The 13,787-nt window shown below is 42.5% G+C and overlaps 2 protein-coding genes across 10 annotated transcripts in view; one reads left to right on the top strand and one right to left on the bottom strand.

The window, feature by feature from the left end:
- The window catches only part of ANKS1A (ankyrin repeat and sterile alpha motif domain containing 1A), a 181,857-nt gene extending 176,641 nt beyond the window's left edge, over positions 1–5,216 (bottom strand). For 4 of the 7 annotated variants that reach the window (XM_014782795.2, XM_014782794.2, XM_014782797.2 and 1 more), the window contains exon 1: positions 4,937–5,215. In XM_014782795.2, the coding sequence (XP_014638281.1) occupies positions 4,937–5,124 (188 nt within the window). In that variant the 5' untranslated portion in view covers positions 5,125–5,215. Of the gene's footprint in view, positions 1–4,936 lie in introns of all 7 variants that reach the window. The other 3 variants (XM_014782793.2, XM_087438482.1, XM_087438480.1) reach the window with 1 other exon arrangement.
- Positions 5,217–5,425: 209 nt separating this feature from the next.
- On the top strand, positions 5,426–13,650 carry TAF11 (TATA-box binding protein associated factor 11). Of its 3 annotated transcripts, XM_087438479.1 has the most exons (7): positions 5,426–5,558; positions 6,072–6,770; positions 9,467–9,615; positions 11,536–11,623; positions 11,977–12,073; positions 12,342–12,414; positions 12,975–13,650. In XM_087438479.1, exons 2-7 carry the CDS (start codon positions 6,600–6,602, stop codon positions 12,988–12,990), a joined length of 594 nt encoding a protein of 197 aa, XP_087294605.1. In that variant the 5' UTR covers positions 5,426–5,558; positions 6,072–6,599; the 3' UTR covers positions 12,991–13,650. The 3 variants fall into 3 exon arrangements, with proteins under 3 accessions (XP_087294605.1, XP_087294604.1, XP_004424297.1); XM_087438478.1 differs by lacking the exon at positions 12,342–12,414 and having other exon boundaries at positions 5,438–5,558; positions 6,423–6,770; XM_004424240.3 differs by lacking the exon at positions 12,342–12,414 and having other exon boundaries at positions 5,438–5,558.
- The last annotated feature ends 137 nt before the right edge of the window (positions 13,651–13,787 follow it).

Here is a 13,787-nt window from a genome sequence, read left to right as displayed (position 1 = left end):
CATTTTGCTCTTTAGTTGATAGAATTCACTTTTAACCCAAATCTTACTGTATTCTCCTACAGAAGTTGCTTTTCCGGAAATCAGTAGTTTCACCGTAACCATAAACATATCAAATTCCCCATTACAAGACAATTTGAGTGCCTGCAATGCGCCCAGGACTGAAAAATACCATGAGTTAAAAACAAGTTTAATACAGTGCCTGTCTCAAGCTACAGACTGAAGGCACGTATCCAATCAACAATTAGAAAATGAGACAGTATTATAAAAAGTAAAATCCATGCTATCCAGAATCTCTGAAGGACTAAACACTTAAGATAACCGTGCTTTCTAGATAATCAATATATTGCTTGTCCTTTTAAATAACAAAAATTATATTTGGATCATTTTGGATAGAAATCTAAAATATGTTTTTCCAGGGGCTGGCCCAGTGGCATAGCGGTTAAGTTTGCACACTCCTCTTCGGTGGCCCAGGGTTCACCAGTTTGGATCCTGGGCACAGACCTATGCACTGCTCATCAAGCCATGCTGAGGCGGCATCCCACATAAAGCAACTAGAAGGATGTACAACTATGACATAGAACTATCTACCAGGGCTTTGGGGAGAAAAAAGGAAAAGAAAAAGGAGGAAGATTGGCAACAGATGCTAGCTCAGGGCCAATCTTCCTCAAAAAACAAACAAACAAAAAATTACAATATGTTTTTCCTACTTGCATTAACAAGCCATATTGAACATAATTTAATCTTTATTTGATGGTTAAGAATCATAATAAACAGAAATTATAGCACAGAGCTATAGTACAATGATGCTTGGGGCCTAACTCAGTGTGGAGGGCTATAGCATACATCTATGATAGTAATCTCAAATTACTGGGGCGGAGGGGAATTATGATAGAATTTAATTACTTTTTCTGTCTCTTATTTTGTCAGTCTGTCACACAGACATATCACACTACTACAAACGCTGTAAGGGAACAGATCCTGTATCGGGAGAGGGACTAATTTTGATAGAGCACCTACTATATGCCAGGTCTGAGATAAACTCTGCAGTGTGTCTAGCAATCAGCCTGGTACAAAGCAGAAGATGGGTAAACATGTGGCAAGTGAATGGCAATAATGTGGGTGCCTGAGCAGGTCCTCTCCCTTATTTACTGTTTCTAATCTGCCATGGCGGGGGCCGGCCCGGTGGCGCAAGCGGTTAAGTGCGCACGCTCCGCTGCGGCGGCCCGGGGTTCGCTGGTTCGGATCCCGGGCGCGCACAGACGCACTGCTTGGTAAGCCATGCTGTGGCAGCGTCCCATATAAAGTGGAGGAAGATGGGCACCGATGTTAGCCCAGGGCCGTCTTCCTCAGCAAAAAAAAGAGGAGGATTGGCGGATGTTAGCTCAGGGCTGATCTCCTCACAAAAAAAAAAAAAAGAAATAAAGGAAGCTTTTAAAAAAAAATAATAATAATCTGCCATGGCTTGGAAAACAAATACCCAAGCGTAGAAGAACACCATTTAAAATCTGTCTGGCATGGTGCTTTGCACATAGCAGGGGCAGCATGGCACAACTGTATGTGCTGAAGCAAACTCAGGATGGCTAATAGTGAACACTTACAATGTGCCAGAAACTGTGGTTAAGTTTCTTACACACATTACCTAAGACAATACCTATAAGGCAAATAATATTATCCCCATTTTACAGATGCAGAAATGGAAGCTCAAAGTGGTTGAGTAATTTGTATAAAGTTAAGCAGCTAGTGAGTGGTGGCAGTGGAATGTGAACCCAGGCAGTCTGATTCCAGAACAAGTGGTCTTAAGCCTAATATTATATTGCCCCTGAATAAATGTAGGGTAAATAAGTGAAGGTCAGAAGGACATGAAGTGTGTAACAACTTTTTTTTTTTAGTAGAAGTCTTCTTTGCTGACTTTCTGATTCTCAGGTATATTCTCAATTGGTGAGGGTTACTTTATGTAAACATTATACTGACAGGCCAAAGCAACAAACTGTGAAAGCTAGGCAGGCAAAATATGTAAGTCGAAGAGCTACTGTACACTACAGATGGGTTCCAAAGAAGTAGAAGCCTGAGAGATCTGTGTGTATTTGGGTCATTAGGGAGGGCTTTAAGAAGTTAAGACCTAAGCCCAAGCAGTATAAGAAAAAAGGGATGGGCTGAGAGAGGGGGCGTTTTGTAGCTTAAGCCTGAAGCCTTTGTGGAATTGGGGGGGTGGTCATAAATAGATGACCAGACAAATACACACGTGGTTTGGAACATTTACATCCACTGCAGCTGTAAGCTCCTACTCCTGCCAGCTATACTTGGTCCCTCAAACAGCTGGACAAACGTAGGCTCTAGTTGGCAGTACTAGTGGGGTTAGGATATGGCAGCTAATACAAAGGCCAGATCTGGAGCTAGGATTCCACAGCTCTCATTAAATAACGCAGGGTCCTTGAGGTGGGGAGTGTGGGCACAAGGGACCTACCCTCTACTATTTCCAAACCTAAAAAGGGAGGACATGCTGACCTAGGGATTATTTAAATGCATGGTCTCATTTGCTCAGAAATCTTTCAGGCGGTTGAACCAGAGTCACCTCTAATTAATGACACACCTAGTGTAACTAGTGCCTGCAGATCCTCCCTGCCCCTAGGAGTCCCAGGGATAAGAGACTGGGGCAGCTCTTAGGCCATCTACTGTCTCGACAACTGACACGAGCAAATCAGGAGGAATCAGCTCTCTTATGCAAGGGAATAGAGACACTATCTACGCTTTATGAAAGACTGGAATATTCACATGAGGCCCAAAGTAAAAACAGTGTGCTCGGGCCGGCCCTGTGGCTTGGTGGTTAAGTGCGCACGCTGAGATGCTGGTGGCCCGGGTTCAGATCCCGGGTGCGCATCGAGGCACAACTTCTCCGTTCATCCTGAGGCCGAGTCCCACATACAGCAACTAGAAGGATGTGCAGCTACGACACACAACTATCCACTGGGGCTTTGGGGGGAAAAATAAAATAAATAAAATCTTTAAAAAAAAAAAAAAAAAAAACAGTGTGCTCAACAAAGATTTCCTAGTCTTGCCTAACCACACGGCAGTTAAATCCTCAGTAAAATTTCAACAGTCTCTGAGTGAGAACACTAAGAGTAACTTGACCTGTACTTGAAGGCGGGAGATATGTGAAAGTATCTCACTTCAGCAGGATATGTTGGGGGTTAACATATCTCTGGTGAACCTCCAAATGCTACATCATTCAACTGATTAGAGACAGGCACCTCCAAACTCGTAGAGTCTCTCTCATCTCTCAGACATCAGAAGTGCAGAAATATCAAAGTAATCCAGGTAAGATTCAAAACCCAATTCATGCATTCACAGTACATTTATTCAAGACCTCTGAGTTGTCAGGCACTGATCTAGGGACTGGGAATACAAACATGAGCAAGACTAAGTCACTCTGAAAGATGGAAGTGCACCCATCCATTATTATTTCCCTTGATCACACCCAACCACTCAAGGCTCCAGGCAGGAAGTTCTTCTAGCACCCCACTAACACCAAATAAGTCTTCTTTCCCACTTCCGTGCCTCTGACCATGGTGCGCCCACCTGGAACACTCTCACCATACTTCATCTACCCAAATCCTCACATCTTTCAAAGCCAGCTGTAGTTTCCCTCCTCCTGGAAGCCCTGATCTCCATCTCATTCCAAAGCGATGTCTCATTTCTCTGAACTACTAACAATGACAGTGAGTACCACTATCAGTTTATTTAGAAATTTATCATCCTTTCATTGATACTTTTATTCAACAAATGCTGAGTACCAACTACGTGACAGCATTGTTCTAGGGGCTGGAGAAATCCCAGCAAACAGTACTGGGTTTTGCCTCCCCAAAAGACCTCCTGGGGAGAGTTCTTCTCTTATACTGCTTTTTAAAATTTTCCTCTATAGACCTGAGTTTGTATTCAGTGCTTAATATCTAACAATTTATTAGACCCTTGGGCTTCTTTGGTCCAAGCTCACTTAAATTGAAGTTACATAAACTAATGGGGAACAAAAGCAAACGAAGTCATTTCTACATGAACTTCCACTTCTTAAAAACCTCAAAAGAACAAGGAAGGAAAAGAAAACAGGCTATGAAAGTGCTGCTGAACCAACACATTTTACTCACACTGACAAAGCACCTCCAATCCCCCCTCGGAGTCACACAAAAGTGACCTTTTTTCTCTCAATCCTTACAGCTCCAGATTCAAGCGTTTATTTTAACAACAGACCTTGGAAAAGTTTAACGCATCCCTCAGTTTCCTAAACAAGTCTTTCTGAAGCTTTATTTCTTGATGAATAACCCCCCTGATGAATCCTGCCTATGTCACTTAACAGACCAATCCAGCGAGGTCCACTACGAGGAACTAGAATTTGAGCTTCAAGCAAAAGAGGGGCTCAAAGAACACTTTGAACGTAATAAATCCAGATACAATTTTAATATAAACAACACAAGCCAGGTCCTGCAGAGCCTGATGGAAGGTTCCAAGTCCCCAAAAGAAAGAAATCAAGAGAATTTCCTCCAAGAGAGCCGCGAGATTCTGCAAGGCGTGGGAGTTTCTGCAGGAGGTGAGGGAAATTTAAAATACATAAGTATTTTTTGCTCTAAAGTGGCTTGTGAGCTACGACAGCTGGCACCCTACAGAGGGCGAGGGTGAAGCCGGGCTGTGCCATGCGGTGCAGGCTGCCACCTGGGCACTCCCACCATTCTTCGCAGCCGGGTCAGGACGCGAGACGAGGAGAGCCCGGCGCCGCGCGGACCCGCACCAGCGCCCCCGGCTGTGCGGGCCTCCTGCCCTCGCCCCGGGGCACCCCGCAAACCCACCCCGCCCAGGTCTCAGGAGCCCCGACCTCTCTGGGGACCCAGGAGACGGGCAGGGGAGGTGGGGTCTCCAGGCAGCTGCCCGGCACCGGCGCGTTACCCACCTGAGCAGACTGGAGAGGGGATGGCTCGAGGAGCCGAGGCCACCGCCGCCGCCGCTGCCACCCCCGGAGCCGCCCCCGCCGCCGCCGCCCCCGAAGCCTGAGGAGAGCCGCTTCCCGGACAGCAGCTTCTCCACGGCCGGGAGGTGCCCGGTGCGGGCCGCCTCCAGCAGCTCCTGCTCCTTCCCCATCCCCAGGGCCGCCGCCCCCTGGACCTCCTTGCTGGGGCCGCAGCCGAGCCTGCTCGGGCTCCCAAACTTTCCGTCTCCGGGCAACGCACCCCCCAAACCAGCCGGGGACACCACCCCCCTCCCCCCCCGCCTTTTCCCCCACGCGCGCGTCACTTCCGGGATCCGGCGTCACGCGTCACCGCGCCCCCGCGCCCCGCCCCCTTGCCCACCTAGCTGGGCGGGGCTCGGCGGGGCGCGGCGGGCGGGCGCAGGTGTCTGTGGTCTGCGCGAAGTGGACCCCGCGGTGAGGAGATAGGCCTCCAGGGGCAAGGGGACTGCGCCATGTGGGCACCCACTGTACGGGTGGAAGAGGACAAACGGGGCCCACCTGTATGCGCCTCCCGAAGGGCGTTCCTTCCCCGAAGGTTTTGGGATCCCACAGGACAGGAAATACGGTAATTCACCCAGGCAGTGTAGAAACAAAGAGAGAAATATGGTAACGCGCACCTACATTTCCAAGTCCATTCTTTCAGCACGCATGAATTAAATATGTAATGGGTGTGGGGACCCAGTGATACAGAAGTGAGTAAAATACTCCCCTCCGTACCTCAATGAGGGAAGAGAGGAAAAATTTTAAATAGAAATATCCCCACTTCTTCATGCTCCCAATCCCTGACACGGCTCGTTAAAGTGACAAGTTCAAAGGAAAGACCTCCCTCCCAGTAGCATTTGTTTCCTCTTAGTTTTGCTGAGATTAAGCAAACTGACATAAAAAGTCAGATTTGTGAAACTGATCCCGATCTTGAGTACTGGTGAATTGGAAAAATCATTTAATTGAGTAGAAACTATATCTGTTTTGTTTCTGGTAGTAGCACTGTTCCTGGCTCGAAGTAGGCGCTCAGTAGTTGAGTGTATAAATGGATTGGATAAATTCTGTTCAAGATATATGAGTTTTTGGTTTTTTTAAGGTGCTTGAGGAACAGAAGAGGAATGCTGGCAATTCAGTGTAAACACAGGCCCGCAGTCTCTGTCCAATTGAAACGTATGAGGTTGAGTCCTCAACTGAAAGTTGACCAGGCAGCCGCGTCCCACAACAAGGGCGTACAACGGAATTGAGTTTTCTCGCGTCCCCGAACTTGACTCTGAGGAAAGCGGATTAAGGAAGGAGTTAACTGACATTTTTAGAAAGGCAGAAAGAAAAAAGACGTCCTTCAGTAAACAACAGAGCTCTCCTTTACAAATGCTGGTTTGGCAGGGTGGAAAATCCAAACTGACTTCGATACTCTCAATTTTCCCTCTCCGCACCGCCACCGAATCAGAGTCAAAACGGAGTCCTGAAGTCCTCTACGCGCGCCTCAGAATGACCCCTCCGAGGAGCAGTAGGGGTGATGTCATCGCAGCGCGACAACAGGAAGTAAGCTGGGTGGCTGTGCCGCGCGCGGTCTCGAGCTCCTGAGTCTGACAGCACCGCGATCTCTTCTCCCCTTCTCGCCGCGATGGATAATGCCTGCGAGTCGCTCACGGAAAAAGGTGGAGAGACAGGGGAGTCAGATGAGACTGCCGCTGCTCCCGGGGGGCCCGGGGCTACTGACATGGACGGAATCCCGGAGGAAACTGACGGGGACGGAGATGGGGACTTGAAAGAAGCAGCAGCTGAGGAAGGCGAGGTAAGGAGAGATGTGTTGATGAGGCCGGGGGAGTACTCCGAGATTATGGTACCGGCTGCTCGACCGGCTTCCTGGTTGGTCCCTCCCAAGCTAAGAGAACGCGAACTCACCATGACTGCCTCTAGATCTGCAACCGCGGGGGCGCCTGGAGGGAGGAGACAAAACTGTAGTGCTGGTTTTGTTCCAAAAACCCAAGTACTGGGTAAATATTTTTAATCAAAGCAAAATTTTAAATCAATTTAAAATCAAGGCAAAGTTTTAATGCCTTTAGGTGTTACAGCTACTTCTAAGGGAATTTTAAATAGCTTCTTGGTTTTCCTGGTGAGGAAATTGGCATCTGATATCACACTGTGACTAAGTGCAGAGCTAGAACCCAGGATTCCTAGTACCCCTTTCCCCGCAATATGGTTTCTCTTAGATGTTGCTTAAGCCTAACTTCGTCATTGGCTGCAGATTCGTTAAAGGGAGACTTTGAAGGGGTTACTGATTTAGTCACGTTTTTACCCTCTGGGGACATTTAACTGCTACCAGTGACCTGGGTGCTAATGTCCAACGGTCTCTATAGCATAAAAACACCAAATTCATCAGTTGTGCTACCTCAAGAGCTCAGCAGTGTTGCCTAGCTGAGCATCACTCAGGGGACCGGAATCTCAGCGTTCTCTGGGTTCCATTTCTAGAGATAGAACCTTGGGGTCTTAGACCTATAAGGGACTTAAAGAGATCATGGGGGAGGACATTTGATTAGATGGAAACAGCCATTCAGAGCATAAAGTTGCATCAAAATATATAAAGTAAGAACTTATAGAAAAAGAGAAAAATGTGATGAAACTATTTTAAGAAGGAACCTTTAAAATAGATCTCAAGGGCAGAAAGGATTTGAAGAATAATTAGCTTAGTCCAGTAGAGAGCTCACTACATACAGAAATTTGCACCCAACAGAAGATAAAATTCTTTTTTTGTTGTTGCTTCTGAAACACTTTTAAAAATTGATCGTATACCAGACCAAAAAAATATATAAATTCTTAAAAGCAGAAATCATAACAGGCCACATCCTGTTTGTAAAGTGCAGTAAACCCAAAATTAATAACAAAAAGCTTCTCCCACCCCCACTCCTTCCCAAAAACTAATACCCGGACATTTTAAACTGTTTTCTAAATAGCCTTTAGATTAAAGAAATTAACAAAGAGAACACTACATCAAATCCTATGGGATTGGACCAAAACTTTATTTAAAGAAAAATTCATATCCTTATATATTTTTATTAACAAACAGGAGATATTGAAAATAAGCACCCAACGCAAGAAACTAGAAAAAGAAAATAAACCAGAAGAATGTAGGAACAAGGAGTCAATAAGGATAAAAGTAGATATTACTGAATTAGCACTTAAAAAACATAAGAAATGATAAAAGAAAGACCTGATTATTTGAAATGTAAATGCACAACATTATGAAATAAGAAAGGGCCAAAGGCACTGATACAGAAACTTTTAAAGTTATAAGAAGGCCGGCCCCATGGCTTAGCGGTTAAGTGCGCGCGCTCTGCTGCTGGCGGCCTGGGTTCAGACCCCAGGCGCGGCGCCGTGGTGCCACTTCTCCGGCCATGCTGAGGCCGCGTCCCACATACAGCAACTAGAAGGCTGTGCAACTATGACATACAACTATCTACTGGGGCTTTGGGGGAAAAAAATAATTAAAAAAAAAAATAAAGTTATAAGAAAATGTAATGTTCAAGTTTAGGCCAAATAAATTTGAAAATTTAAGAAAAATGGCTCATTTTTAAGGAAAGAAATAAATCACCAAAATTGAAGCACAAAGAGGTTAGAAAACTTGTATAAATCAGTAACTAGAGAAGAAATTGAAAGGGTGTTAAAGGTATACTACCTTCACTCTTACCTACCCCTCATATGCCTGTATGAGTTTAAATGTGAGTTCCTCTTTAAGGAAAGCAGAGGTTAAATCCCATTAATGATGTTTTTTGTATCCTTAGTTCTATATTAAGTTGGAGGGGATGAAGTTTGGATTTTGATTTTTTTGTTGTCATTAAACATCTAGCATGAGCAAAACGATGTTAAATGCTTCTGTGGGGAGAGATAAATAATAAGAGACAAACCTATCTCCGGAAAGTTTTCAGTCTAGTAATGGGAAATAAATATTTGCATGATACAGTAGAATTGAAATATAGGAAGAAAAAAGCACTACATGTGTGGGAGAAGCTCACTTAAAAGTTCCAAATTCAAGGAAACACTGTTTTGATGAGACAGTGCCTCCTGTTTAATATTCTTTCCACATGGAATCATCAGCAGTAAAGAGGTCTATAGATTTAGAGGCAGAAGAGCTGGCTGGATAAAGAGGACTTTTTGAATCCTCTCAAGAATGAGGTCAGGAGAGTGGGCTCAGGGGGAGAGTGGTGTTCAGGATCCTTGGCATTTTATTGCCCTTGTAAACAGATACTGGAGCTATGATCATAGTTAAACTGGAAAATTGGCTTATTTAGCTGGTTTTCTTTCCACAGCTGGGCTATAAACTTCTTTAGGAGAGATAGTATATCTTATCCTTCATGGTACTGCCTGTGCCTAGAACCAAAAAACTACTGAATAAACGGATTTGTTGTGTTGTAGTGAGAATGATGTCTTCTTACCTTGCCCAAGTCTGGAAGGTAGGCCAAATATATAATAGGATTTCTTTCATCTTCTCAGCTCAAGAGTCAGGACATCTCAGATTTAACAGCTGTTGAAAGGGAAGACTCATCGTTACTTACTCCTGCAGCCAAAAAACTGAAAATAGATGCCAAAGAAAAGAAAGAGAAGAAGCAGAAAGTGGATGAAGATGAGATTCAAAAGATGCAGTAAGTCACTTTCTGATCTTTCCCCATTTCAAGGCTCTAACTTAACCACACAAAGTTAATAAATTTTTCTTGGCCTTGAAGTTTTTTTTTCTTTTTTAAACTCAAAAGAAAATAAAGCAGTTAACACGTTATGTTACATTATAGAAAATATAAAAAAGTAAAAAGAAAAATACCACCTTACCACCAAGATAAACACTGTTAATATTTTGATGTATATTCTCCAAGATATTTTCTGTTCATATATATCTATAAATAAAATTAAGTTAAAATTTTCAAAGATGTTAAATGCTGTTTGAAACCTGTTTTACACAATATATATGATGAATATTTTCCATGTCAATAATTATACATCTAGGTCATAATTTTCTTCAAAATGGAAATGGCCTCATTATGTTTTTTGATTGTAAAATAGTATGGGCTCATTGCAAATAATTCAGAGAATACAGATAAATAGAAAAAATAATTACCCATAACCCCACCACCCAGAGTTTACCCAGGGTATATATTTGTATGTACGTTTTCAGATTTTTTTTTTAATGTTTGATATGTATAGCTAAATATTTTCATGTTAGTAAATTTGCCCATAAATCATCATTTTTAATAGCTACATGGTATTCCATTATGTGGATAAACAATAATTTCACCAATTCCTGTAGCTGTTCTGGGTTTCTTTTCTTTTCTTTTTTGAGGAAGATTAGTCCTGAGCTAACATCTGTTGCCAATTCTCCTCTTTTTTTGCTGAGGAAGATTGGCCCTGGGCTAACATCCATGGCCATCTTCCTCTACTTTATATGGGATGCCACCACAGCACGGCTTGACAAGCAGTGCGTAGGTCTGCACCTGGGATCTGAACCTGCGAACCCCGGGCCGCCAAAGTGGAGCGTGTGAACTTAACCACTATGCCACTGGGCCAGCCCCTGTTTTTTTTTTTCTTTTTATATTATGATGAGTATCTTTAAACACATCTTTGCATACTTGTCTATTTACTTCCTAAAATAAACTCCTAGAAGTGAAATTGCTAGTTCAACAGTATGAACATTTTTCAAAGGGTTTTCATACGTATTTCCAAATTCTTCTCCAAAAAGGTTGTTCCACTTACACTCTACCAGCATGTATGAGTATGTGTCTTCCCATCCTCACTAATACCATTCTTTTTCATACTTGTCTATCTGGTTTATGAAAGATGTTATCTTGTTTTAGTTTATCATTTCAATTTCTTTAGTTAATAGTAAAAGTTTTTTCCCTCAATATTTACTGGCCATTGGTATTTTTGTAAATTTTCTGTTCATGTCCTTTGCTCATTTTCTAAAATTGGTATGGCCATCTTTTTATTTATTTTAAAGAATTAATTATGTATTAAGAGTATTAACCCTTTTCCATATATTTTATATATATTTTCCCCTAAATCTGTTAATGTTGAAATCTACTGGATTGTAATTAGTATTTGGGTGGTGAACATGATGTAATCTATGCAGAAATAGAAGTATAATGATGTACACCTGAAATTTATACAAGGTTATAAACCAATGTTACCGCAATAAAAAAATTAATTAAAAAAAAGAAAACTACTGGTTTGAATATAAATTTATATATTAGTAAGTGTAGTAACGTGGCATTATGGGGAGAGAGAGCCTAATGCTGAAAACACAATCTATATATCTAGTATGATACAGTGACCCAACATTGTTTTTTAGGTTTTTGTTCTTAATGAAGTACGAAAGGAAGTTGAAAAAAGTTTCACTTATTCTCAAATTCCTTTAGAAATAATTTATCTTCGTTCCTAATAAGCACTAAGCCTAATACTATTGACCCCTTGAAAATTTATTTTCTAATTGTCTGAGACTTGATTTTATCGATGTAATAATATATCTTAAGCATTCATTCTTGTAAGTGAACTTAATTACCTGAATCTTTGTCTAGAATCCTGGTTTCTTCTTTTTCTGAGGAGCAGCTGAACCGTTATGAAATGTATCGCCGGTCAGCTTTCCCTAAGGCAGCCATTAAAAGGGTAAGGGTGGACTACCACACTTCACTTCCATCAGCTATGAGAACTGAACTAAACTCAAGAGCTATATCCATTGGCATTTTGAAGTGAGGTGTTAGGCAAGTTGGTGGATCGTTTAGACGGGAAAATAAAAATAACATGCCCCTCAATAATCTGGCCAATTGCAGTTTTGTATTCCAGGGCTAGGGTCTCAACAAACATAACAGGTCATTATACACCTGAATCCTTGTTTTAATAGTCGAAATTTCAGCATCCAGCCTTTAGTAAATAATTTTTCCTTGCAGAGCTCTTATGGGTACTGTGTTCCAAAGCCAGTCCTTCACTACCTTAATCAGAGTCTTTGTCCTTCTTTCAAGCTGATCCAGTCCATCACTGGCACCTCTGTGTCTCAGAATGTTGTTATTGCTATGTCTGGTATTTCCAAGGTTTTCGTCGGGGAGGTGGTAGAAGAAGGTGAGTGGTGTTTGTATAAATACCAGTTGAACCTGTGGTGGTGTTATTTTCAAGAATATCTATACTGAGGGACTTATTAAGGTACCTGTGGTAGTTTCCATTAACACTACAAGTTGACCAAGGGAGGAGACTTGTATTCAGGAGAGCATGACCATTATTCTTTAAAAGTTTCAATGCTAGGAGGCAAGGAAGCATCTAGGAAATCTCCTTTCCTGATTCCTGTCCTTAGCCCAGGGTGATAGAAGCAGACTTTTTATTTTTCTCCAAGGGACTTTGCTCATTTCTGCTGCCAAAAGTAAAGATACAAGAAAAGCAATCACTGGGGCTGACAGTGTGGTATGGTGAGTTTTCCCTGATGTTATGACCCCTGGGAACTGGCCCCCTGTCCATCAAGTAAAGACCCTAGCTGCTGCCCATTGCTAATCTCTAGCTGGTGAAATGTTTTATTTTTTTAAGCAGAAGATATATTTTAAACTGTTGCTATGATAAAGCCTGATATGGGATATTATACTAAAGCTAACATGATATATTTTATAGCATTCTCTTAAGAAGGGCAATGTCTTGGTTTATTTCCTTAGCAAGCTTAAGAAGAGTTAATGAGAATTATAGGACTCAAAGGGCCAGCCCCGTGGCTTAGCGGTTAAATACGCATGCTCCACTGCTGGCGGCCCGGGTTGGGATCCCGGGCGCGCACCTAACGCACCGCTTCTCCGGCCATGCTGAGGCCGCGTCCCTCATACGGCAACTAGAAGGATGTGTAGCTATGACAGACAACTATCTACTGAGGCTTTGGGGGAAAAATAAATAAATAAATAAAATTATAAGAATTACAGGACTCAAAAGGATTGTGATTAATAAGCTCTTGTGTGATAATGAAACTCTCTCCTTGTCCTCTGTTTAGCACTGGATGTATGTGAGAAGTGGGGAGAAATGCCACCACTACAACCTAAACATATGAGGGAGGCTGTACGGAGGTTAAAGTCAAAGGGGCAAATCCCCAACTCGAAGCACAAAAAAATCATCTTCTTCTAGACCAAAGCCCAGAAAGGCCTGGTACTGAAGGAAGAAGTACTGGTTCCAGACTTCTATTGCATGAGACTTTCTGCACTGGTGCTTTAGTATCTCAGTCCTCCAAGGATTCCATGATGATTTTAATTCCTTCTCAAAACTCTGATATTCATCGTACCTAGAAGAAGGCATGTAGCCTGTTTCATATTTGCCTTGACTAAATATTGGGACCTCTTTAAGGCATTTTGAAGCGTTTAACTGTTTCTTGGCTAGTTGGAAGAAGAAAGGTACATGGGCCCTAAGCATCTTCTAAACAGGGGAGCTGCTTTCAGCAAGAAAACTTTTCCAAGAGAGCTTTGACAGCTTCACATTGAAGCCTGAAGTTGCTAGGACTTCAGTTGTTGCTTACATCTGGTTTTAAGTGGATGAAACAACCAGAAACTTTTGCTTGTGATTCTCTACCATGAAGGACACAATGACAGCAGGAGGTGGAATAGTTTGTCCTTGTAAACATTTAAGATTCTCCTCTGGATTTTGGCGAGTGATCATTAAACTGTTTTCCAACTTGCCACATGTGTATTCATTTTCTGTCTCGCTGGGTGGAATGCGGAGAAGTTCATCATTCTTTTTTGGTATCAGAGTAAAACTTGTCTTGGCTTTTTTGTGAAAATTTGAGCCCTTCCCATTTTCTACTAGAACTATTAAA

Source organism: Ceratotherium simum, chromosome 13, assembly GCF_057802395.1.
Source record: "Ceratotherium simum simum isolate JZ-2026a chromosome 13, ASM5780239v1, whole genome shotgun sequence".
NCBI lineage: Eukaryota > Metazoa > Chordata > Mammalia > Perissodactyla > Rhinocerotidae > Ceratotherium > Ceratotherium simum.
Note: the sequence above shows the minus strand (reverse complement) of the source record. Positions and strands in the feature narration are given on the sequence as shown.